This window comes from Amia ocellicauda, chromosome 2 (assembly GCF_036373705.1).
Source record: "Amia ocellicauda isolate fAmiCal2 chromosome 2, fAmiCal2.hap1, whole genome shotgun sequence".
NCBI lineage: Eukaryota > Metazoa > Chordata > Actinopteri > Amiiformes > Amiidae > Amia > Amia ocellicauda.
The window spans coordinates 38,613,219-38,639,808 of record NC_089851.1 but is presented as its reverse complement, the minus strand read 5'-3'; the positions used below and the strand labels follow the sequence as shown (position 1 = coordinate 38,639,808).

Below are 26,590 nucleotides of genomic sequence, written 5' to 3'. Positions count from 1 at the left end.
GACACAAAATATGAATCCCAACTCGTCAGAGTGCAAATAATAAAATGTAAACAATTAATAGCAATACCTTACACGACCTCATCAGTAGAGATCAATTAGCATGATAAAGTGGGACACATTGTGATGGAAACAAACACGCATAATAAAAAATGATCTGAAATATGAATCCTTCATGGATAAGTAAACGTAAACAAGAGGTGATTTAATAAATACGATTTAACAATTAGGCTGCTTTTACCCCCTTACTTTCAATGTAAATTCACTTGGTGGGCATATGTGGCATGTTTCCTTGCTGTTTGCCAATGGTAGCCACATTGGGCCAGGCTAAATACACTTGGACCTAGTAGAGAAAATGTGCCTCATCAGGAAAACGTAAAGAAATAAGTGACCAGAGGTGATTTAACCCGTTACTTTCAATGCTGATTGTTAAACTTGGATAGATAGGTTGGTACACGTGGCGTGTTCACCTGTTGTTTTGCCAATGAAAGCCACGTTGGGCCGGTTAAATACACTGGGACCTGGTAGAGATGCCTCTCGTCACGAGTCCGCAGAGAAAGACGTGGCCCATGGTGATTTAACCTGTTCATCTCATGCTTAAATAGTCAACGTGGATGAATAAGAAGACCACTGCAGCCTCTGGTGGAGCTGGACAGTATAGTCTAGTTCGACTGGCTAGTGTTTCCTGCACGGAAGAAAGGCGGGGGTGATTTGCTAGAGAAATCTCCCGAAAGCTTGATCGATATATCGCACTATCTCGACCCCAGAAGCGGACTAGCGTGTCATCGCCCTGAGGGGCACAATCGGATGAGTTGCTGCAGACGGAGACGGCAGAAAGTCCAGTGGAAGCGAGGCGCCATTTGGTGAGTGCAGGGCAAAAAGAAAAAGCAACGACCTCATTGTATACACTTTTCAAGTTAGGGCACTGACTAATGTCTAATAACAGAAGTAAAGACTTCAGTCGGACTTGAAGTGGGTGTAAACGCATGCAGTGACTGGAGTGAAGAGAGCGAATAATGTCCACTTGGACAAAGGAAGAATGCAATAGTTTCCCTGCTGTTTTTCTCCATAGGCGTGGTGAGCATTTCGGGGCACGCTTTATGTCACTGCGTTTTTGGGAATGAGAGGTGTTGGTTTATTTAATGAAGGGATCCCAATCAGATGAGAGCTGACCACTGAGACCAGCGTTGCTCCTATGAAACAGTGTTTGCTATTTTTCATATCAGTGCATTCTGTGATTTAATCTGTACAGTACTGAGTGAAAGTGTTGAATCACAACCACTATTTTTGATTTTTCGTTTAGATTTTGTTTGTTAATAAAATTGAAGGTTTAATCGTAATTTGTAGTATTTACTGTTCATGTTTATTTTGCATTAAGGTAATGGAAATGGGTTACAAAAAAAAAAAAATCCAGCTTAAATGTTTTTCTGGTAAGCTATTCACTGTGCTCAGTGGTACCGCAGAACCTTACTGGATGGAGGCACAGCCATAATTATATGATTATTTTTTACAAGTATAGCACAAGTTTATAGATTACACAAGTATAAGCTTGTTTCCTCCATTGATTATTATATTGCAGTACACAAGATTAGTCAAGCTCCAAAGAACCCAGGTCCCAATACCTCTGTAATGGAAGTAGCTTACTCCTTCATTATGAGGATGTGATGCATGTCACAGTAATGTAAGTCCTGTGAGAATGAAAGCAGGGGATGGGCTCCTATTGTGGGGCTGATTCTGTACTTTCTGTGAAAGCTGTGCGGGGAGATTGGGCACACACTGTGTATTGTGCTGATGTTTCACGAAAGGGACGGCCAGTGAAAGAGGAAGTCCTGGAAGTGATTACTGAAGAGTCAGCAAGCCCGTCTCTCCTCCCGCATTTCCCTCCTCCTCCTCCTCCTCCTCCTCCTCCTTATTTCGTATTAGTGGCTGGTTAGACCTGTTTCCTACGTCTTTAACTTTCCTTTAGAACCACTGTTTTGTATGACGTATCTGTCCAGTAAGCGTTATCTTAAAAGCAGACTAGGTGTGTACATTACTATTGGATCACTATTTTTTTAACAGTTTATTTATTCACTATGGAGATTACAATTAAGTGTGTTATAATTGAGGGAGTTCATAATTTGTGTGAATTGTTTTAGTTTTTCTATGATGTGTGTTATTTATGGGTTGTTATGCTAATATTGGGGGGGGGGGGGCTGAATAATAGGCGAATATAATTGTACAGTGTAAGGCATTTTAGACATTAATTAATCAGAACTAGGAAGTGTTTCAAAGGGATGAGTGTGTTTATTCTTAATAATCTGAATACGAGATACAAATGTGTGTGTGTGTGTGTGTATGTATATGTGTGTGTGTATGTGTGTGTGTGTGTGTGTGTGTGTATATATATATATGTGTATATATATATATATATATATATATATATATATATAATGTGTGTATATGTATATGTGTATATATATATGTATATGTGGTAGTATAGATAGCTTAATGAGTAAGGGTTCTATTGGGGAGGGTAGCCGGCCCAGGTAGCCAGCAGGGGATGCTAGTTAACATCCAGCTGAGACAGACCCGGGCAGATTTAGCCCTCCCTAACCTGGGTGGCGCTAACCCAAATTGTGCGCCTCCATTGAGGGTTCCCAGTCACTATCAGCAAATTTCATGAGCCGGATCCGGCCACTCGGGAGGCCACGTTCTGGATTTGTAATGGTTGTTGTGCCTCTTCTCCTTTATAATTTGTGTAGCTAGGTTTTGGCCACACTTTGGTAATTATTGCACCCCCCTCTTCATTACTTGGAGTATCGCGGGTTTCCAGGTGATGGCAGCAGTACGCTACTGATTGTGATCCAGTGCAGGGTTTACTAGGTAATTATGTAGGACCAGAACACACCCCTACTGGGACAGCTCAGGATAGACTAGTACAGTACGTGTGGTTTGTTACATCTCTCCCCTAGCTGTGTGGCTAAGTGGGGGTCATATAGGCCTAAGTGTTACATGTTTTTCAATATGTTGAATAATAAGAATTAGACCCACATAGTTTTTCAACTTGATGTTTTAGAAAATGGTAACAAAACAGAATAATGGGAGAATGTATTTGACTATGAGCAGAAAGCAATGCGGCTTGGTAACTGTGCAGATAGCCAACACCTAATTAATGGCACTAAAGAAAGTCACTGATAGGCGTCTTGTGCTTCCTGCGAGTAAATGATACACTAAGTTGTGAGCCACTTTTGTGCACTATGATTTGACCAGAGTTGACAGCAGCTACACCAGCGTCTTCAAAGAGCTTTGTTCAAAGACAGTTATGGACAGTGGTTAATGTGTTGATGCTACAGCTGTGAACAACCTGACAACACCAATTCCAATGTCTCACAACAGAAACAGTTTTAGTTTCTATCGCATATGCGGGTTATTAAATACAGCTTCATATATAATTTATTATAGGGCTGGAACTTTAGGGCTTTTGGTGCTATCCAGCTGGCTAGTAGCCTGACATTTTTACTAGCCAAACAAAAAGATTAGGCTACTAGTCCAAATTATTTTCACCACATTGTGAGAACAGCTACTTAAAGTAAATCAATGCATTTGCACTAGTGCTTTCAAGTGCAGAAAGGTTTATTGAAAAATATACTATTTAAATCCTTCAGTTGAAATTGGTCTGTAAGTAAACTTGAAATGGCTTGGGTTTTGGTATTGAACCATGTGCTCTACGATACCTGGGCGATACCAATATTTTGCTTGAAGATACCAATACTAATTTTAGTATCATGATACTCGATACTGGCAGGATACCACCAGAACATAAAGGTTAAGCGGAACAATAATACAACAAATTGAGTTCCTGACAATTTTGAAATACTTTCACTCATTCATATTTTCAAACACTATTTCTTTAGTGCTTCTGCTAGCGGTACTATAACCGAATACAGTGTTCTTGTGCTGTGTACTGCAGGTACAGTAGCTGATTTAATAACGTGCTCCAAGTTAGCACAGTAGTTAGTGCTTTAATGTGTACATCTAGTCCTCCCTGTTGCTGCTGTTCTTTCAATAAAACATGTCAGTTTGCCTAATAAAAGTCTTTGTTATTCCCAGATCCCATAGCGTTATATTATGTAATGTAAATAAGAAAACATTATAATCTACTGGCATAATCCCAAAATCAATGAAAATAATGTTTTAGTTCTTACGAAATAAAGGAGAAAGCTTAATATTTTTACAACCCTACCGTTTGACTCAATGTTGATCCAATAAATGTTTAAACCATTTGAATCAATGTGTAACCGGTGAGACTCATCTGGCAATGATCCTTGTTAACACAGCAGTATTTAATTAACCCTTCAGCGTGGTCAGCAAGTGTTTGTCTTTCTGCATGACCGGTTGGTTGATTAGTCTTGCCTTAATGGTGAAGGTATATTTTAACCCTCAGAGAACTACAGGGCTGATTTTCAGCCCAATTTTCTGCCACCACTTTAGCCTTAAAAATGTTTTCATTGGACATTTCTACATCACAAAAGACTTAACCAATAGCAGACAGGATTTTCATGAGTATTAACCAATCAAAAAGCTTTTAAAACAAACAAACAAGATTTTTTTTGTATGTTAAAAAACAACAACCCGTCTCTTAGAGATGACAGGGAAAATGGCTGTGCGCTGGAAGTGTACGCTACATGAGAGCACTTTTAAAGCAGTCAGATGGGGATGTTTTGATGGTACAGATCTGGATTAAATGCACTGGCAGTGTAAATGCGTGACCGGCTCAATTTCAGGCATGCACTGCGGCAGCATGTGTTTTAGAGGCAGGGGTGAAGACCTATTACTGCCCATATTATAAATAAAATACTGTTAATTTTAACAATAAATCGCTTGTTATTTTATGTTGGCAAAAATATATAATTCTATTTTAATTGAAAATGCTTCAGCTGCTAAAAGTAACTTATTCTATGTTTGTAAAAAAAAAAAATGTGTATATTTATTTAAAATGAAAAACATGCAAGTGCGCTGGTTTTACTTGTTAGAATAATTCGCAACGAGATAAAATGACAGTTTTTGATATAGCTGTGTTCTAAAGGACTAATTTAATATAAGCATATAATGAAGTTTGGACGTGCTAGTGCGCATGCGAAGACCCCTGTGGCGGCTGAAAGTTGATCCTGATCAAATGGCAGTGTAAAAGCAACACCACTGATCCTGATCAAATGTTCAGATGCATTTGATCCGGATCAGAAATGGCCGTGTAAAAGTGCCTATTGATTAGTATTGTAGACAGTTATGACAGCGAGAGTGGGAGGCAGAAGTTTATCACGAGAATGTTAATGCGAGGGGGTGAAGGTACAGATGAAGACGTTTCAAGTTTATTTCAGCTGGTCAACCTAAATGTCTAAATCGCCTTTTCAACCTAAATAACAGAATAGACACAAAAGAAAACTGCTAATATTAAGAAATACACAGTCCAACACGGCAAACCCAAACAGCCAATTTATTAGTTTTTTTTGTATTTTCAAAAGAAGATTCTGGGCATTTGTATATATGAACATAAGAAAGTTTACAAACGAGAGGAGGCCATTCGACCCATCGTGCTCGTTTGGTGTCCATTAATAACTAAGTGATCCAAGGATCCTATCCAGTTTATTTTTAAATGATCCTAAACTTTCAGCTTCTACCACATCGCTGGGGAGCTGGTTCCAGATTGTGACAACTCTCTGTGTGAAGAATTTTCTCCTGTTTTCCATTTTAAATGCCTTGAAGCCCAGTTTTTATTTGTGTCCCCGGGTGCGTGTGTCCCTGCTGATCTGGAAAAGCTCCTTTGATTTGATGTGGTCGATGCCTTTCATGATTTTGAAGACTTGGATCAAGTCCCCATGTATTCTCCTCTGTTCCAGGGTGAAAAGGTTCAGGTCCCTCAGTCTCTCAGTAGGACTTTCCCTTCAGACCTGGAATAAGTCTGGTTGCTCTCCTCTGAACTGCCTCTAGAGCAGCGATATCTTTCTTGAAGTGTGGAGCCCAGAACTGTACACAGTATCCAGATGAGCTCTAACTAGCGCATTGTACAGTCTTAACATTACTGCCCTTGTTCTCAATTCTACACTTTTGACAATATACCCTAACATTGTGTTTGCCTTTTTTATTGCTTCCCTACACTGTTTGGATGGAGAAAGTGAGGAGTCCACATAGACTCCTAGGTCTTTCTCATGCGTTACTTCATCTAGTTCTATTCCTCCCAGTGTAATTATAGTGGACATTTGTATTACCTTGCACTTGTCCACATTGAATCTAATTTGCCAGATGTCGGCCCACAACTGAATATTATCTAAGTCCCTTTGAATAGCCTGTGTTGCCGAGATTGTATCTGCTGAGCCACCTATTTTAGTATCATCTGCAAATTTGACAAGTTTGCTAACTACCCCAGAGTCCACATCATTAATATAAATTAGAAAAAGCAAAGGCCCTAGTACTGATCCCTGTGGAACTCCACTAACAACCTCACTCCAGTTAGAAGCAACTCCTCTTAATGACATATACCTCTTGATTTATTGATGGGTGACAAATTAATGGAAAAACCTGAATAAATGAGAGGAGGAACATAATGAATGCAGATGTATGATACAATTAATCAATTAACATCCTATCATGCTCTGTGGCATTTATAAAAATGCTGAGCAGGCCCAGTTGACCTCGATTTTTGGATCATGATGGCAAGCGGAAAGGATCTAAGTGACTTTGAAAGAGGGGTCATTATTGGGGCACGAATGGAACGAGCTTCAGTCACAAAGACACTCAGCTGGCTAGTTTTCTCGACAAGTGGGCGAGTAATGAGAGGCTCTGTTATGCTGTGGGGGCCATTTTCCTGGCATGGTTTGGGTCTACTTGTCCCCTTAGAGGGAAGACTCACTGCAAATCATTACAAAGTTATTCTGAGTGATCACCTTTATCCTATGGTGAAACATTTCTATCCTGATGGGAGTGGTCTCTTCCAGGATGACAATACCTCCATCCACAGGGCACGAGGGCTCACTGAATGGTTTGATGAGGATGAAAATGATTTGAATCATATGTTATGGTCTTCACAGTCACCAGATCTCAACCCAATTGAACACCTATGGGAGATTTGGGTCCGACGTGTTAGAGAGCAAAACGGGAGTCTCAGCTTTCTTGGAATACCAAACATTTGGCAAACAAGACAACAGTGAAGAGTACACATGGGATTAAATAGAAGCACACAGATTTGGTGACCTTTTAAGGGTACCAGAGGGGTTTGGCAGCTTAAGGGTTTCAGAGTACATTGAGACATTAAACTGCATAAATTTAAATAAAAACTGGAAAAATTGAGGTGTTCTAAAACGTTTGACCAGTAGTGTAGGCCTATTTAATTCCTCCCTCCAGTTAGTATAATGGTAACAGGGTATGTTGGAAATGTAAAGTAAAAAGTCAATTATTAAAAAGTTAAAAGTAGGCACAAATCAGAGTTTGGGGTAATGCACAGAGCTTAACATTTGAAGTGCTGGCATTGGTCATTGGAGTAACTTTTCAGGAAATGCTTGTCAATCATTTATTCAACATGGCCAATCACATGCAGAAGACACTTGTGTGTCTTTCTATACGCAAAATCGCCTTCTTCATTTATAAAACTTTTTTCATTCAAGGTTCATGTTGTTTCATACAGACAACAGTGACCAAAAGCTTTTGCCAATATTTCTGCTTTTTTATTCCTGATATGGGTTAGAGATTTCACTATTTTAATGTGTGTGTTCATATATGTTGAAAGGTTATGTCAATTAAAGTAAATGGGTAAGTGCTGTTAGTTTTGGTAACTGTTATAATGAAGCTAGCAAATTGCAATATTTAGTTTATTTTACAGATTTTATTTATTTTGAACATGAACAGCCTCCTTTGCAGTGAATTCCATGCAGGAGAGTGCACAGTGATCTCTACTGTGCTTCCACACTATTTGTATTTACTGTTTTAATTGTAACACAGTTAAGAGCATTTGACCACTAGCAGATTACTGTGATTTGAACTTGAGTGGAAGTAAGATAATTTTGCAGTTGTCTACTGACCTGAAAAATAAGGTAACCAACAACCTTAAGTGACAGTTTATTTGTTTGGCATGCATTTAAAAAAAAACACCAGACTATGGAGATTAGTCACATAGTTTTTCGAAGGGCCAAAGGAAGGCATGTAAGCGGGAAATATAATGTGCTACATTTCAAATGCACTAATATGTAATACTAATATATTACTTTTTATCAGTAACGACCCCAACACTGCAAATAATAAATACTTAAATAGATCACAAATACTTGAAAAACATACTTAAGTACAGTAACAAAGTTTTTGTACTTCACACCCCTGATAATTAGTAATATAAAATTAGATGTATATCCTTATTCTCTCAGAAATATGCTATTTCCACCAGAGCTGTCTTAATACTGTCTTTTAATGCAACCAAAGAGTTATTTTTTTCCCCAGAAACTATCGTTATAGACTTAATTATATGCAAAATTTTATATATATATATATATATATATATATATATATATATATAATATATAATTACACACCGATCAGCCATAACATTATGACCACTGACGGGTGAAGTGAATAACATTGATAATCTCGTTATCATGGCACCTGTCAGTGGGTGGGATATATTAGGCAGCAAGTGAACATTTTGTCCTCAAAGTTGATGTGTTAGAAGCAGGAAAAATGGACAAGCGTAAGGATCTGATCGACTTTGACAAGGGCCAAATTGCGAGCATCGGGGAGCATCGGTGCACAGCCAGTTTCAGATCTCTCCAGAGATGTTCAAATCGTGTTCAAGTCTGGGCTCTGGCTGGGCCACTCAAGGACATTCACAGAGTTGTCCTGTAGCCACTCCTTTGTTATCTTGGCTGTGTGCTTAGGGTCGTTGTCCTGTTGGAAGATGAACCTTCGCCCCAGTCTGAGGTCCAGAGCGCTCTGGAGCAGGTTTTCATCAAGGATGTCTCTGTACATTGCTGCATTCATCTTTCCCTTGATCCTGACTAGTCTCCTCCCACCAAAAAACATCCCCACAGCATGATGCTGCCACCACCATGCTTCACTGTAGGGATGGTATTGGCCAGATGATGAGCGGTGCCTGGTTTCCTCCAGACAGTAGTTCAATCTTTGTTTCATCAGACGAAATAATTTTGTTTCTCATGGTCTGAGAGTCCTTCAGGTGCCTTTTGACAAACTCCAGGCGGGCTGTCATGTGCCTTTTACTGAGGAGTGGCTTCCGTCTGGCCACTCTACCATACAGGCCTGATTGGTGGAGTGCTGCAGAGATGGTTGTTCTTCTGGAAGGTTCTCCTCTCTCCACAGAGACATGCTGGAGCTCTGTCCGAGTGACCATCGGGTTCTTGGTCACCTCCCTGATTAAGGCCCTTCTCCCCGATCGCTCAGTTTGGCTGTTCGGCCAGCTCTAGGAAGAGTCCTGGTGGTTCCAAACTTCTTCCATTTACAGATGATGGAGGCCACTGTGCTCATTGGGACCTTCAATGCTGCAGAAATGTTTCTGTACCCTTCCCCCGATCTGTGCCTCGATACAATCCCGTCTCGGAGGTCTACAGACAATTCCTTGGACTGCATGGCTTGGTTTGTGCTCTGACATGCACTGCAGACAAAAATACATTGTCCTGCATTGCATGATCAGCATCGGAGCACATTTCTAAAAACAATTGTGCTTTGTGTGTCCATGGCACACCAGCAGCACTATGGGCTAGAAAAAGAGAGACTAAACAGATGAGTCTTCAGCCGTGATTTAAAGTCTAAGACAGATGGGGCATCTCTTACATTGTCTGGAAGATCGTTCCACAGTTTCAGGGCCCTATAACTAAATGCTCTACCATGGTTTTCTTGTGTATTTTAGGTTTGAGATCCTCTCTGCTCTTTTTGTTATGATGCTCACACTTTTCCTTTCGACGTCCCATTAGGGAACTGTTTTCAAATTGAAAGATCAGAGAGTTGCTGATGCAAGATTGATTATCTGAAATCAGAAAACGGGTCCCAAGCTTGCAAGGTTGTTTTGTAGACCTATTGGGCCATGGCAAAGGAGGGCATATTGCATCCAAAACTGCTGTACTTAATATCCCTCTCTATATTGTCATTTTCAGGCTCTCTCCAATACCAGGATGCAACAGACTGCAGAGACAAAGATTGACCATGAAGCTACAGTTCAAGGTTCTCATTACAATGTGGTTGAGCATCTGAGCCATGATGGGGGAGATGGTTCTCATCTTCAGCAGGAGGATGCAGAGTCAGCACAACAGCTGTACCACTCTCTACAGCAGATACTACTGGAGCTGGGGCTGCCAGAGACTAGAGACCGCACAACAACACCACGAGGTAACTGGCTCTCAGAAATGTCTTGTCTATGGAGACAGAAAACAATATGTTGTGGGGGGGGGACGACAACAGACAACAGTCGACTTAGTCAATTGTCCAGCTGTAAAATTCCACTGATCAGGTGGGCACAGGCGGGCAGCGCAGTCTGTAAAGTTCTTTATTTAATAAAGTCCTTTAAAAGAATTCTTCGTACGGCCCAATCTCCTTCTCCCAGTTTAACTCTTCTGTTGCCGGCAAAGACTTGGTTGGTTTCTGGTTCCGGTTCTGGCAACAGAGCTACAGGTTGAGCTGTGGCAGCGAGTTTCTGGTTCAGGTGAGAAAGAGAGAGAGAGAGAGAAAGACTGTCCGCTGTTCCTTATAGTCTGTCAGATCAATAGGTGATTGGTCCCTGAGTTCTTGAGATTGGATTTCGGTTTCAGCCCCCAGTGTCCTATTGGAGGGGGGCTTGATTTATGACTGATGTCAATCCATGCCATCTTTTGGAAATGCCGGTTGGCCTGGGTTCGTAGCTCTATGTCGGGATTTCGGCTCTCGTCCACTTCAAAGAGTTTTTATCACCTACAGGCCCCTTTCTCCAGACATCTCATAGCAGAATTCCAAACTATTTGGCCTCTTCTCGGTGCCATCCTCCCCAAAACTGTCACTTTGATGCAAACCAGTTCCAAGCTGATGAGCTAAGGAAATCTGATAACTTTGGGGGGGGAGAGGTCTTCTTTAGATCAAGTGCTTCAGCTCAGAGCCCAAATGCTCTTATCCAAATACACCCAACATAACGCTACACAATCAATAATATTTAATTTATCACTAAATAGAAAAACACAATGTCCAACAGCACAGATTTGTATACAAGTGCAGGGCAAAAAGTCTGCACTAAAAGAGACTAATCACTGACAAAAATCAAAAATGTTAAAATCCTAGGGGAAGTTAAAACCGCCTTTATTAAAACAGGACAGTAAAAGTACATACATTTCTTTTGCCAAAGTCCTTATAAAACAGGAAGGGGTGCAAGCCTATCACAATGAATAAGATGCCCAGACCAGTCAAGTAAGTGATACAAATTGTAATGTGTGTTTAGTGCTGCTGATGATATTGTATGTGGCATATCATAAACCGTTATTATTATTTGCAGCTCTGACAACATCTGAACTGGCGATCTGTGTTCTGTCCTCACCTGATAAGTACCTCCCTGTTCTCTTGGAAGGTGGCAGGCTCTGTTCTGGTAGGTTTAATTTTTTCACTTAAGAATAATTTCCTTTCTCACAAACTTTCCGCAATCAGCTTCCTGCATTTTCAATTCACCTTAACAACGGTTCATTTTCAACTGCAAAAATGCACGACTTATTCTATTTGTTTTACTTTATTTATTGTTGTGTGACACTACATCTAAGCCCTGCTAACGCACGTTGCCACAACGTTGTAGCAACGACATTTAGGTTGCGTCAACTTTATACAACGTTGTGTGTTAGCTGGGGGATTATCATTATTCAGAGACATAATACAGTGCAGTCACAAAGTTTCAAATACATAAAGTGGTGTGGCTGCCTCTTGGAACCCCTGAAAAGTGTTCCCTTATATGAGTTCTGTGCTCCAGCAAGCTGGTCTATGTCGCACACATTCATGCAATTTTACAAGCTGGACATCATGAGTTCTGCTCCATCCCTTATTTGTTATTATCCCTTCGATAATAACTATGGCAAAGGAGAAGCACCAGGGATTCCACTTTGGATCTTAAAAAATACAGAAGGAAAAAGTTAGGTATATATACCTATATACAGTTCTATATACAGTACATCTTATGTTTTCTACAATTTGCAAAGGCTATTTATGTCAAATAATGGTTATCAATTAATCGATGTAGCTTATATTAACCATGTATTATGCTGCTTCCATTAGTTTAGTCTTTTAGCCTACTTGTTTATGACTGTATGTATACACCGATCAGCCATAACATTATGACCACCTGCCTAATATTGTGTAGGTCCCAAAACAGCCCTGACTCATCGAGGCATGGACTCCACTAGACCTCTGAAGGTGTGCTGTGGTATCTGGAACCAAGACGTTAGCAGCAGATCCTTTAAGTCCTGTAAGTTGAGAGGTGGGGCCTCCATGGATCGGACTTGTTTGTCCAGCACATCCCACAGATGCTCGATTGGATTGAGATCTGGGGAATTTGGAGGCCATGTCAACACCTTGAACTCGTGATTCATCAGACCAGGCCACCTTCTTCCATTGCTCCGTGGTCCAGTTCTGATGCTCACGTGCCCATTGTAGGCGCTTTCGTCAGTGGACAGGGGTCAGCATGGGCACCCTGACTGGTCTGCGGCTACGCAGCTCCATACGCCACAAACTGCGATGCACTGTGTATTCTGACACCTTTCTATCAGAACCAGCATTCACTTTTTCAGCAATTTGAGCTACAGTAGCCTGTCTGTTGGATCGGACCACACGGGCCAGCCTTCGCTCCCCACGTGCATCAGTGAGCCTTGGCCGCTATGACCCTGTTGCCGGTTCACCGCTTTTCCTTCCTTGGACGACTTTTGATAGGTACTGACCACTGCACACCGGGAACACCCCACAAGGGTTCCAGTTTTGGAGATGCTCTGACCCAGTCATCTAGCCATCACAATTTGGCCCTTGTCAGAGTCACTCAGACCCTTACGCTTGCCCATTTTTCCTGCTTCTAACACATCAACTTTAAGGACAAAATGTTCACTTGCTGCCTAAGATATCCCACCCACTGACACTTCACTTCACCTGTCAGTGGTCATAATGTTATGGCTTATCGGTGTATATTATGGTAAAAAGATATGACCACGTACGAAAGTCAAGATTGTCTAAATTTAAACACCCTGAGATGAACATTCTAGAAAAATACAATGTGTTGAAAACTGATCTTTAATTTGAATTAATTTAGAACAATAAAGAACAAAGATGTTGAATTCAGAGCAAAATTGGAACTGACACAGTTAATAACATCTCAACATTTCTTCAAAGGCTTGGGGAATAGATAGGGGGAACAAAAGCACATGAAGTACCATTTGAGAGATCACACCTTTCATGCCCTCCCCAAAATGGTGCCTGATGTCTTGTATCACCGTCTTCACAGGCCACATGCTGCTTTGCTTGTCCTCCACGTGGCTCTCCAAGATCCCTTCCCCTGAGCACCCTGGGCTCTTCTCTCTCCGTGTCCATAAAGCGATCACTTTTGAAGCAGGGGGCCACACTTACCTTGATTCCTTCCAACCTCCCTGTCGTGTCAGCTACTTCCTGAGCTCATTGGGCAGCTACAGCACCCAAGCCCAGGATAAAGAGGGACCATGCCTGGACAGCAAACTGGAGGCAGATTTGGACTGTCCAGCCTGTGGCTCTCCACAGCTGAGCAGGATCACTGAAAACATGCTATTGACTCGCCAGCTGCTGTCCCAGAAAGGGGTGGGCATACCCCAAACCCTGGCTTTCTTCTTCCACCCTCCCCCCACATCCTGGCCCCCACACCCCAGCATAACAGTAGTTTCAGTCCAGTTGAAAGAACAACTGCAAGAGCTTATGCCTGGAGCCATCGACACATTTCTTCAACATCCAGAATTACAGAGCTGCCATGAAGTAAGTGTGTTTCCTGTGTGATACAAGATGCTGAATAAACCTAATCCAGAAAGTGTTTCAATCAAAGAAAAGCTGACAGTATCAATAGAGGCTAATAGAATATAATTAAGATAAATAGTTTTATCTTGTCCCAAACATAGCTTTCAGTAAAAGATGTTTAAAATGCTGAATGAAAAATAAACATCCCCTCACACTGTACTTTACAAACTTGGTGTTGGTGTTGTTTTGAATGTGGAAGTGGTGCACAAGCCTTCTGAGGCCTAACCATCCAGCACTTCTGACTTTAACTCTGTAGGTTATCGTTCAGCCTTCTGGTGGGGGCTGGTATTCCTGTGATAACGAGACGACCCTTGTGAAGAGGGACAGGGAAGGAGTCCTCAGTGCCACACTAGCTCTCCTGCCCAGGATCCAGGAAGGAGAGTCCATTCTCATCTCCGCATCTTATGAGTCGGTCCAGCCTCAGAAACCACTGAAGCTGGAACAGAGCATAGCTTATAAAGGTAAATCAAAGCCTTTCAAACCCTCATTTCCCAATTTCAGAACAGGATGTACAGCACTGACACTGACAGGTGTACCTGTGTAATGATCATGCTGTTTAATCAGCTTCTTGATATGCCACACCTGTCAGGTTATCTTGGCAAATGAGAAATGGTTATCAACAGGGATGTAGAAATGTATGTACAAAATGTGAGAAATAAGCTTTATGGTCTTATAGAAAATTTTTTGGAAATGTTTCATGAGATGAAATTACATGAGACCAACTAGTATTGGGTGATATTAAAAATTACATATTGCCGATGATGGACATTCAAGCATTGCGATGTCTGATAGTATCAGCTCGTGGGGGGGTTGAGGTATGAGTTGTGCAGGTGTGCACCCCAGGGAGAAGGGGAAGGGGGAGGGGGAGGATTTAAGTGTTGCACGCATAAACCTATATGTTTTATGACTATTTGTATCTTTTAATGACATTACATGTCATGGTTTCAAGCCCTTACCCTCTTTCCCCACTAGTGGCTGCCAATGTTCCCTTGCCTTTTCCTTCTCCCTTCACTGCTTTCCTTTGTCACTCTTTCAATTAACATACCTACACACCCTTGTGCACTTCTGTTCCTTTCCTTTGCTCTCATTGGTCCTGCTCCTGCCTTCCTAGTTTCTGCTTCCCTTTATAAACCCCTCACTGCACTCACTCAGGGTGAAGTGTTGTCAGTTCTACCTGTGTCTCCAAGTCTGGTTCCTTGTTCTCCCTAGCTCTTTGTCCCCAGCCTCTCCTCTCTCTTGCGTGCTTGCTCCCAGTCCTGTCTCGCTCGCTCTCTCTCTCTCTCTCTCTCTCTCTGTCCTGTGTCTCTGTCTCTCTCTCTGGTTCCCTGTCCTATTCCTGTCTCTCTCTCGACCTCCTTGATCTTGACCATAGCCTGTGACCTCGACCATGTCCTTGATTAGTCCTTGTGTCCTGTCTGCCAACTCTACAAACACTGCACCCGAGTCCCTTGCCCTGCGGTCCTCCCCTGAGAGACCGTGACTTTACATGTGTTGTATTTATTGTTTTTCTTTCTACAATATAAAGCTGTGCTTAATACCCTGCAGCTGCAATATAAGATTAAACAATTTGTGTTGTGAGACAGTGTTCAGGGTGTCTGTCAGGTTGTTCACAGCTGTAGCATCAACACATTTCCATAGGAACTGTCTCTAAACTAACCTCAGAATATCACCTGCGGACAGTTAAAAAAACTGTGTGGGGGTACTTCTTATTTGTCAACATATTTAAAATATATAAAACTTATATGGGTAAAGCTTTCTGTCAAATACAGTAATTGAGATGTGTCATTCATGAGCAAGTGCTGCAAGAATAAAATGTCATTCTGTTTGACTCAAGAAAATACAATGGGCATTTGTAGACTATTTTAGGTTTTGTAAAATTATTTCAGGGTTCTCTGCAGTGCCAAAAATCAAACATAGACCGGTAGCTGTAGTACATAGAAGATCTATAAAAAGAGTTTTGTTCCACCCCACATGGAACAATTTTTTCTGTTTTCTTAACCTTGAATATGTTCTGAATAACATGTAAAAAGTTGAAATGTGCACATAATCAAGATACAGGACTATGACTATGAATACTGTCATATTTCAGTATTATGGATTAATGAACAGCCCTGTTTCAAATGCACTGTAGTGTTGAAAAGCACGTTTTCGGCATTGATGTACGCAGCTGTAATAGACAGATGGAGCAATTTCAAAGCACTTCATGTTGTGTGATGTTCATATGTAAAACTAAGTTTTATCCAACAATTTGTTTTTCATTTTCGTCACACGGCTGTTTTATAAAGGAGCCACACATTATGCAGGTGCAGAAATTGTATGTATTATGAAATGTCAGCGCTTCTACTGTTAATATATAAATAATATAAACATATTCATTTTGAAAATACCTCTCTGCTTGATTCCTTTTCAATAACTTTGTGTAACTGGCATAACAGGTCTTGTGGTAACAAACCTCAATCGCAACACAGTCTGTGCCACGAACAATCCACAGTAGCAGCATTTGTTCTACGCTCTCAATCCTTCCTGCATGGTGACATGGGCACCGCCATGTTTGTTTGTATGACGTAATGCACTACTTATCTCTTAGCTAATTGGATGATGCAGTGACCTTTTTAGCTATCATCGCTGTTAAAATGGTAGTTTAACTTGCTGTGGGCGGGGCTTTAAATGGATAACTTTTTATTGAGTGCTTTTAACTTCATGAACCGTCATCTGAAATTAAGATTACGCAATTCCAAAATGGGCGAAAGGAAAGTGAAAAATAGAGATTACACTTACCAGCCTAATATTCATGAATGGGGAAAAAAATCATAAAACGGAACATCCGAAAAACTTTAAATCACAAGCTCACATGCTCCACCCCCCCATTCTCGTTCACAACAGCTAAACCCGATCTGCAAGTACCCCCCAACAATCGCCAGCATAATAATTTATGATAATTTAAGAACTTAAAGTTCTTGCCACAGAACATCCACAAACAAAACTGAAAACACGTTTGTTACTTTTTTTTATGAAGTGCACATTGTTCTTTAAAATATTAATTTTATTCCAAAAGGTGTGCATCGCCTCCCCATCCTCCCCCCCCCCCGCACACTGCGATTCTGCCAAGAAGCAAAGTGTAAATTAAACATTATCATCAATGATGTACATTATCGTTGATGACTGCCATCATTGTCTACATACGATAATACAGTGAGGGAAAAATGTATTTGATCCCCTGCTGATTTTGTACGTTTGCCCACTGACAAAGAAATGATCAGTCTATAATTTTAATGGTAGGTGTATTTTAACAGTGAGAGACAGAATAACAACAAAAAAATCCAGAAAAACGCATTTCAAAAAAGTTATACATTGATTTGCATGTTAATGAGGGAAATAAGTATTTGACCACTTCGACTTAGTACTTGGTGGCAAAACCCTTGTTGGCAATCACAGAGGTCAGACGTTTCTTGTAGTTGGCCACCAGGTGTGCACACATCTCAGGAGGGATTTTGTCCCACTCCTCTTTGCAGATCCTCTCCAAGTCATTAAAGTTTCGAGGCTGACGTTTGGCAACTCGAACCTTCAGCTCCCTCCACAGATTTTCTATGGGATTAAGGTCTGGAGACTGGCTAGGCCACTCCAGGACCTTAATGTGCTTCTTCTTGAGCCACTCCTTTGTTGCCTTGGCTGTGGGTTTTGGGTCATTGTCATGCTGGAATACCCATCCACGACCCATTTTCAATGCCCTGGCTGAGGGAAGGAGGTTCTCACCCAAGATTTGATGGTACATGGCCCTGTCCATTGTCCCTTTGATGCGGTGCAGTTGTCCTGTCCCCTTAGCAGAAAAACACCCCCAAAGCATAATGTTTCCACCTCCATGTTTGACGGTGGGGATGGTGTTCTTGGGGTCATTCCTCCTCCTCTAAACACGGTGAGTTGAGCTGATGCCAAAGAGCTTGATTTTGGTCTCATCTGACCACAACACTTTCACCCAGTTCTCCTCTGAATCATTCAGATGTTCAGTGGCAAACTTCAGACGGGCCTGTACATGTGCTTTCTTGAGCAGGGGGACCTTGCAGGCGCTGCAGGATTTCAGTCCTTCACGGCGTTGTGTGTTACCAATTGTTTTCTTGGTGACTATGGTCCCAGCTGCCTTGAGATCATTAACACGATCCTCCCGTGTAGTTCTGGGCTGATTCCTCACCGTTCTCATGATCATTGAAATTCCACGAGGTGAGATCTTGCATGGAGCCCCAGACCGAGGGAGACGGACAGTTATTTTGTGTTTCTTCCATTTGCAAATAATCGCACCAACTGTTGTCACCTTCTCACCAAGCTGCTTGGCGATGGTCTTGTAGCCCATTCCAGCCTTGTGTAGGTCTACAATCTTGTCCCTGACATCCTTGGACAGCTCTTTGGTCTTGGCCATGGTGGAGAGTTTGGAATCTGATTGATTGCTTCTGTGGACAGGTGTCTTTTATACAGGTAACGAGCTGAGATTAGGAGCACTGCCTTTAAGAGAGTGCTCCTAATCTCAGCTCGTTACCTGTATAAAAGACACCTGGGAGCCAGAAATCTTGCTGAATGATAGGGGATCAAATACTTATTTCCCTCATTAAGATGCAAATCAATTTATAACTTTTTTGAAATGCATTTTTCAGGATTTTTTTGTTGTTATTCTGTCTCTCACTGTTAAAATACACCTACCATTAAAATTATAGACTGATCATTTCTTTGTCAGTGGGCAAACGTACAAAATCAGCAGGGGATCAAATACTTTTTTCCCTCACTGTATCTTAATTAAGCACAACAATAGGACCAACACTTTATACATGTTGTGTTTATATTTTTGTTGAGTATAGAACATTGTTGCATGAAGTTCTTAATTAAAATATTATTCCTGTACATACAACCCTGTTCAATATAGGTTTAATACAATAAAAGTAAAAAGTTGACATGGCATCTTTCTTTTTTTTTTTTATATTTGTTCATATAGCTCCTGAGGTATTAAGAAAACTTGCTCTCCGCATCAGAGCCACCGTATGCCGTGCTGCAGATGATCAGCCTCAGCTATCACAGGTTCAGTATGATTTAGATCAATATTGCACTGAGGTGTCGAGGCACAGGGAGATGGACTCCATATGAGTGATAGAACATGAAGATGGAAAGCAGGTCATTGTGTGTGATGTAAGAAGCGACCAGTTTCCAGTGTTCATTCCTGACATGGGGGACAACGTGTGATGTGAAGTACTGTATGCATTGACTTATTTTCACTCTTAAAGATACTAGTACTGTAAATTCTGTACATTCCTCTGTATATTACTTTATTCATTACTGTACAATACTGTGATGTTTTTACAAAACTGTAAATTGGCTAGATTTCTAGGACACCCATTGTCTGGTGTTAATGGTCTTTGATTTGCAGAAAAGCAGCTCTTTTCCAGGTATGTGTAGCTGGTGGGCAAAGTCAAAAGTCAGCAAAATATTGTACTGAAATAATTACTGGTCTTGCCGACTAGTTTTTTAATACTGTAATTGGAGATATCTCGCATAGAGATATGTTTAATAACATGGTGTATTTGGCAGTTAATTAATAAAATCATGAATGTAGTTCACAGTAAAATTCATGTTAGTTTTTGTCCATACTGCCACAGTGCGGTATAATTGCTCATTGGTTATGACGCTCATTTCTAGTCAGGATTGAATCCTAACCAGCCCAAGTTGTGCCAGCACTAAATATTTTAGTGAAATGGGCTGTGATAAGGTACAGAAGTGATATACTGAGTTGCCAAGGGGAGAGACAATTTTCCACATTGTGTGGACAATAAAGTATTATTGTATTGCATTGTATTGTAAAGAGGCAGAAATGTGTGTATGATTGAAAAACAATCCAAACTGGTCTGTGTATCTATAAGGCACTAAAAATTCAGTAACTTCCCAGATTTTACAGTAATTTACTAAAATAATTACAATGTACAGATTTTACTGTAAAGGTTACATTATGACACTTGTGTTACTGTAATAAGTACCGTAACTTTCTGTCAATTCTAGAAATTTTACAGATTGTGTTTTGTCAGCATAGTAGTGTATGATTGGTAGCTTGCTTAAATTCAGCACTCTTAACCCCCTGAGCTTGAGTGAATAAATTGTTTGTTTTTGTTTTTTTAATTCAATTTTAATATTTTTTATTTCCAAATGCTAGGTTACACCTCATAGGCTTATTTATTTTCATTTGATAAAATGTCAAGACAAAAAAAAAAATACACACACACATATACTGTATATCTATATATGTTGTTAAACGTAAACAGTTATTCTGTTTTAAAGCTTTTTAGAGCTACTAAAAACATTTGTTCCAAGAATAATAATTAAAAATAACTTTTTTTTATCACTCTATATTCACATTATTTACATCTCAAAAACTGTTAGTTTATCCAAAATAGGTTATAAAATGTTAATTATATCCAGTCAGTATAGACACAGCTAAATAAACAAGAATTGTGCTCAATGCAGTAAATGAAAATCAGGTTTGATTGAATATACTCTTCAATAGAAACCACATCTGCTTGTGTATGAAAACATCCTTCATGAGCTCATAATGACTTGAACTGTTTCCTGTTCTTCATCCATTGAGGATTTTCATATTAAATGTCTAACATTGTAGTCCTCCTGGACCAGGAATAAATAGTACTATTAACATAATATTACTACTTACAGTGCTCTGTTGTTGTGTTCAGGTGGTGTGCTGGGTGGATAAGGCGGAGGCTCCAGCCAGTGCAAGGCCCACTGTGCTGCAGACTCTGGAGGTCACTCTGCAGGAGTGGGGCTTCACACAAGACGACCTCACTGCCATTCAGCAGATCATTAAACAGTGGGCTGAGGCAGCTATGCAGGCTGTCATGGACTACCAGTCACAGCTCTCAGACCAGGACAAGGGTGGAGCTGGAGCTCAGACTGATCTGATAGGTACTGCTGTTATGGCATCTAGTCTTCAATCTTTTTTTAAAGGGTAGTTAATTAAGCCCCATTCACACTGAAACAAATGCTGGGTTTTTGGTGGTATTTTGTTGCCGGCAAGGTCTGTGTGAATGTGTTTATGCCAGCATTTCGACACCAGCAGTTTTCCACCTTGGGACCTAGTCTAAATGCCAGCTAAATTCTGGGAACGGGTCTGTGTGAATGGAGCAGGAAAACAAATTCCGGCATATGACGCGTCACATCCTTGTGTTGTTGACGCAGTGTTTCAGCTAACTCGGAGGTTCCCAAACTGTTTTTTTTTTTTTTAAGGGTAGTCAATTAGATCTTAGAGTTGTTTTTACAGTTTATACATGAAACGGGTACAAACTGCTGATGAAAGTTCAGTTTGCTAATTTATTGTTCATCCATCTGTAATTATAGTATCGTATGTGAAGAGTTAGATTTTAAGTTCAGATTCTGGTTCTTTAAAGTTGCATGCATTGTATGATGCAATACTGTCATGCTTGTTGGTGCTGTTGCTCTCCAGGGGTGGAGTTTGCACTGATTCAGCAGGATGGAAAACTGCGCCCTCTTCTCCTGAGGTTGACTGCCCACCACAGAGGGGTTTACAGCACAGCCTTCAGTCTCCTGATGCTCCCAAGGTTGGCCCATACTGTGGAACCCCTCCTACAGACCATGTGCCAAAGAGCCCACTCCTTCTTCATAGCCGGGAAGACAATACTCGTAATCGGAGCAGGAGGGTCCCTGAAGATGTCCGTGTGGCACACTGCCAAGAAGCAAAACATCAGGGTAAATTGTATAGACATCTGAAGCCTGATATCTGTCTTTAGAAGACTAAATTAAATTGTAATGCATACAGCCTTGGAGCAAATATAAGGAAGCAACCTTTTTTGGAGAGAGGTAGTGTGCATGGCTGGGATGTGAGATATCAGGGTTGACTGCTAGCCCCCATGACTATAGCATTTGTAAATGAAGCATAACAATTACAGCTCTGGAACAAATTTAAGAGACCACTCCAAGTTCAGAAATCAATGTTAAGTGGTCTCTTATTTTTTCCAGAGCTGTATATAATAGAAATAATATTAGTAGGCCATGTAGTAAAATGGGATATTTTTTGTTTACGCAAATTAATCTTTCTGGAAATATGAGATCAATTACAACTACTTCAAAAGAAGAAAACATTGTTTATCATTATCATTCTTCTGGTTAGAGCCACATATAAACTGCCTAATTGTGTTTTGTTTATTTTCCTTTTTAGATAATCTTGGTAAATCCCGAATCAGATCACCCTGCAATCCACCTGGTGTGGAAATTTCTGCATTACAATTTTACTGATCACTCAGAAGATGAAGCTCATTCCCGAAATATAGCCAGTATGATACGTGAGTCAAACCTGAATATCAACGGCTGCTTAACATTTGTTTGTAACTGTTCTGTTCTGACATCTATTCTGTGCAAAGAGCTAGGTCTCCCTAGTAATGGTGTTGAAATGATCAACATTGCCAAAAAGAAAAGTCACACCCAGCAGCACTTGGGAAGAGTTGCTCACAGTCTGCAGCACTTCCCTGATGTCTCACTCTACACAGTGCCCTGCTTGCAAGTCAACAGTCCAGCAGAGCTTCAAGAGGTGATAGAGAAAGTGGATTTTCCAGCAGTGATGAAACTTGAATATGGTGAAGGCGGATTGGGTGTCAAAATGGTAGAGAATCCCCAGCAATGTGAGGAATTCTATGACAGCATAAAACAGCAGAAAGATCTTTTCAGTCTGGGAATAACACCAGAAGTAATGCTAATGGAGTATGTGGGTGGGGAGAAGCATGTTGTTGATCTGATCATCTTCTGTGGAAAGTTACTGGCTGCATTTGTCTCTGACTATGGGCCCTCTGGATCCCAATATTTTCTGAACTTATCACACATAATGCCCTCTAAGCTCTGTCCTGAGAAGGTGAACCAGCTAGTCACTGCAGCTTACCAGAGCTGTATCTACTGTGGCCTGAAGAACGGTGTCTTCAATGTTGACTTAAAAATGACTGAAACAGGCCCAAAACTCTTAGAGATCAACCCAAGAACAGGTGGGATCTACATGCCTGCCTGGGTTAAGGCTGTCTATGGGTTTGACCTAATTCTGGTTAGCTTTCTAATTGCCTGTGATATCCGACCACATGCTTGGACCCCAGAGCCCAGGGGCCATATTGCTGGGCTATCAACCCCCATGACTCAGTATCTGCAGGCTTTAGAAAACCCTTCATTCACTGCAACTTTAAAACACTTGGAGGCAAACCGAATCATCCATAGTATTATATTAAGAGATGGGTCCAGCAAATTTGGCTTTGAAGTTGTCTCCCTTAACCTTTCCAGCTTTAGCCACAGCAAGGAGGAAGTCTTCAAGAGACTCCTTATTGTCTCCGAAATCCTTGGACTGGATTCTAAAGAGTATCCATTCAAATATTTCCTAGACCCCCTAATGTAAAAACATAGAAGTCTTTTCAACTTGATGTTAAAATAAAGCTCAACTGAACAATAATTATTTTAAAAAGTCTACTTTGATGAATAAATAAATTAATAAAAATGCCCATCCTACAGAAGCTTCACTGTAGACTTACCTGTTTTACTGCCTGAAAAAATAGAGTGTACAATGCAGTCACAATCAATTGAAATTATAGGATGGTCAGCCCATTCAAAATGCATGAGAACTCACCCAGTCACATCTGGTCACCATACTATGTACAGACAGTCATAAAACACTTTTAAAATACCCCCTAAACAACAAATTAAGCATAATACCCAGTTTAAGCTATATAAATGAATTGGTAACCATCATTTTGATATAAATAACCATTGCAAATTAAGGAAAACTTAAGATGTACTGTGTAGTAAACTCTACCAAACAGTTTCCTTCAGACTTTAGATCCAAAGTTGCATCCTTTGTGCTTCCCCTTTGCCAAAGTTACTATAGAAGGGATAAGCACTGCGAGGAGAATCAAAATCATCAAAATGATTATTGATTCCCTAGTGATCAAATGCAACACACAGCACACAGTAAAGGGCTGTACAGAACTGAAACAGCTGGTGGCACTGAAGCGAAGTGTGAGTCATACCATGTCAGGCTGCTTTTGAAGTGATCCTACAGCTGGCGGTGTCTTATCGTAGTGTTAGGAATATCATAGTGCATACTACAGATTTGCTATTGGTTTCTATGAGGCAGTTGGAAACTGCAGCATTTCAAAACATTGCGTATATCCAAAACTTCATGACTATACTGTATTCTGTTAATCATTTTTTATGTTAAGAAATACTCTTCAGTCAACCTTTAACCCTTTGGAGAGTATGGCCATATTAGTATATCTTCTGCTACCTGGCTCAAAAGACTACAGCTGTAATGTATTGTACTTTGAACTAGAATTAGAATGCTTGTACAGGTTCAGGGGGAGCTATATTGGATACTATAAACCAGGGGTCTCTAAAAGGTCGATCACGAGCTACCAGTAGCTCGCAGGCCACCTATGAGTGGCTCAACAAAACTATTTTGGAAGTACATGAATGCATTTAGCGCTTTGCACACTTGATCCAAAGATACATCTAATTTTTACATGGATGAAGCATTAACATTTACCAATGAAAAACAATAGGAAGATGTGGATTGATGGAAAAGCTAATCATCTGCTTGTCTCGAAGAAGTATACAAAACAAATAAATATCGACAATATATGGCAAGCTATTGCGGAGGAGCTGAACATGAATGCTAAAGTGAGGGGAAAAAAGTATTTGATCCCCTGCTGATTTTGTACGTTTGCCCACTGACAAAGAAATGATCAGTCTATAATTTTAATGGTAGGTGTATTTTAACAGTGAGAGACAGAATAACAGCAACAAAATCCAGAAAAACGCATTTCAAAAAAGTTATAAATTGATTTGCATGTTAATGAGGGAAATAAGTATTTGATCCCCTATCAATCAGCAAGAGGAGTGCAACAAAGAGGAGTGGGACTAAATCCCTCCTGAGATGTGTGCAAACCTGGTGGCCAACTACAAGAAATGTCTGACCTCTGTGATTGCCAACAAGGGTTTTGCCACCAAGTACTAAGTCGAAGGGGTCAAATACTTTTTTCCCCTCACTGTACCTGATGTAACTAGAATTCTCCTAGAAAGTGGGTAAGCACAAATAAACAACAAAAATATTATTACATTAATTAAAAAGATTTGCAGTTTCAAATAAACACTTGAATGTTGAACCATGCATTCTGTTTTTGTGTCTTTATGGTGAGATGTCATTTGTGTGAGTTTTTTTTTTTTTTTTTTTTTTAATGATGAAAAAGCTCATTATTTCTTCAGCAGACCCATTGCAAAATCTAATCAATAGGTGACAGAGCCTTCAGTAGCAATGTGCCATGGTTATGGATAGCACTTGATCATTTTTAGAAATGTCTTAAGTCACCTTTAAAAAAAAAAAAAAAAAAGCTTTTAAGGATCTCTGTTAATTGCACATTTTTAAATCCTCTTAGTGTTTTATTATTGCCTATTCCCCTTTATTGGCTAACCTGATGTTGTCTTGCTTACTTTGTATTGTCTGTATGTTAAAATTGCTGCTATTGTGATTATTGTTTGTTGCTTTTCTCCTTGTGGTCTGCATGTTTGAGTTGCTACTGCTGTATTGCCTGTTTTATCTTTTTGCTGTGTCTGTTTTGACTCTTGCTTGACTTGTAGCACTCTGGGTATGAGAAGAGTGCATTATAAATAAAATGTATTATTATTACTATTATTATTGTAATTGAGGAGGTAAAGAAAGAGGTGTAGCTTGTGAAACACAAACTAGTGTAAGAAACAGGAAGGGCTGTGTACTTGGTGCGGTTTAAATGGATCCAATCTGCAGCATGTCCTTGACGGAAAACTTTTCGGATAACCAAATGTGGCATCAGATCCAGTGTGCAACGGCCTTCAGATTGGGCTAATCATATTGTGTTCACTCAAAAACAAATCTCACAAATCAGACAAGCAAACTCCCAGCTACTATCCAATCAAATCTGCATTTCCATGATCCCACCCCTGATTAGCTACGATTTGCTAAAAACGCCCAATATAATATCAAATAATATATATAATAATATCAAAGCATTTGAACTTTGTTTTCATTGACTATATGTTCTGAAGAAGACCATAGGTCAAAATGCTTAAGCCTTTTTCCTACCATTATTTTAATAATAAGTATTTTGTTTTCTAATAAAGTAGTTAGACTGCATGTGAAAACAAGCAGAGTATTGTTCTCTTATAAAATCGTATTATTATTATTCTGCCGTTTATCCTAACACTAACTCTTCCTACAGTTCTTACCTTCCCAAACTTCATACAGTGGTTCATTATGATACCATGTTTTATGTGTGTGCTTTATTTAGGGCTAGGATCGATAGTTATTGATTTATGATAAATCAAAAAAACAAAATTTCCCATTGACTTCAATGGTGGAACGCATTCTCGCTGAAATTTCAAGCTGTAGGTCAGTAGCCAATCAGCATCGAGCTGTAATTTGCATAACCAATCAGTGGTCAAGGTTCCCAGAGTCATTTTTCTCTCCGCATTGCCATGTTGTTCTGGGACAAATACAGTATTATATACGGAAATCAAATCTATATGT

The 26,590-nt window shown here is 40.2% G+C and overlaps 1 protein-coding gene across 2 annotated transcripts; it reads left to right on the top strand.

Moving 5' to 3' along the window:
- The first annotated feature begins 522 nt into the window (after nt 1–522).
- Nucleotides 523–25,198, top strand: LOC136771021 (carnosine synthase 1). 2 transcript variants are annotated; one of them, XM_066723437.1, is made up of 9 exons: nt 523–860; nt 10,128–10,359; nt 11,489–11,578; nt 13,466–13,962; nt 14,258–14,462; nt 18,980–19,062; nt 20,721–20,949; nt 21,488–21,750; nt 22,220–25,198. In XM_066723437.1, exons 2-9 carry the CDS (start codon nt 10,146–10,148, stop codon nt 23,429–23,431), a joined length of 2,793 nt encoding a protein of 930 aa, XP_066579534.1. In that variant the 5' UTR covers nt 523–860; nt 10,128–10,145; the 3' UTR covers nt 23,432–25,198. The 2 variants fall into 2 exon arrangements, with proteins under 2 accessions (XP_066579534.1, XP_066579535.1); XM_066723438.1 differs by lacking the exon at nt 523–860 and adding an exon at nt 950–1,074.
- The last annotated feature ends 1,392 nt before the right edge of the window (nt 25,199–26,590 follow it).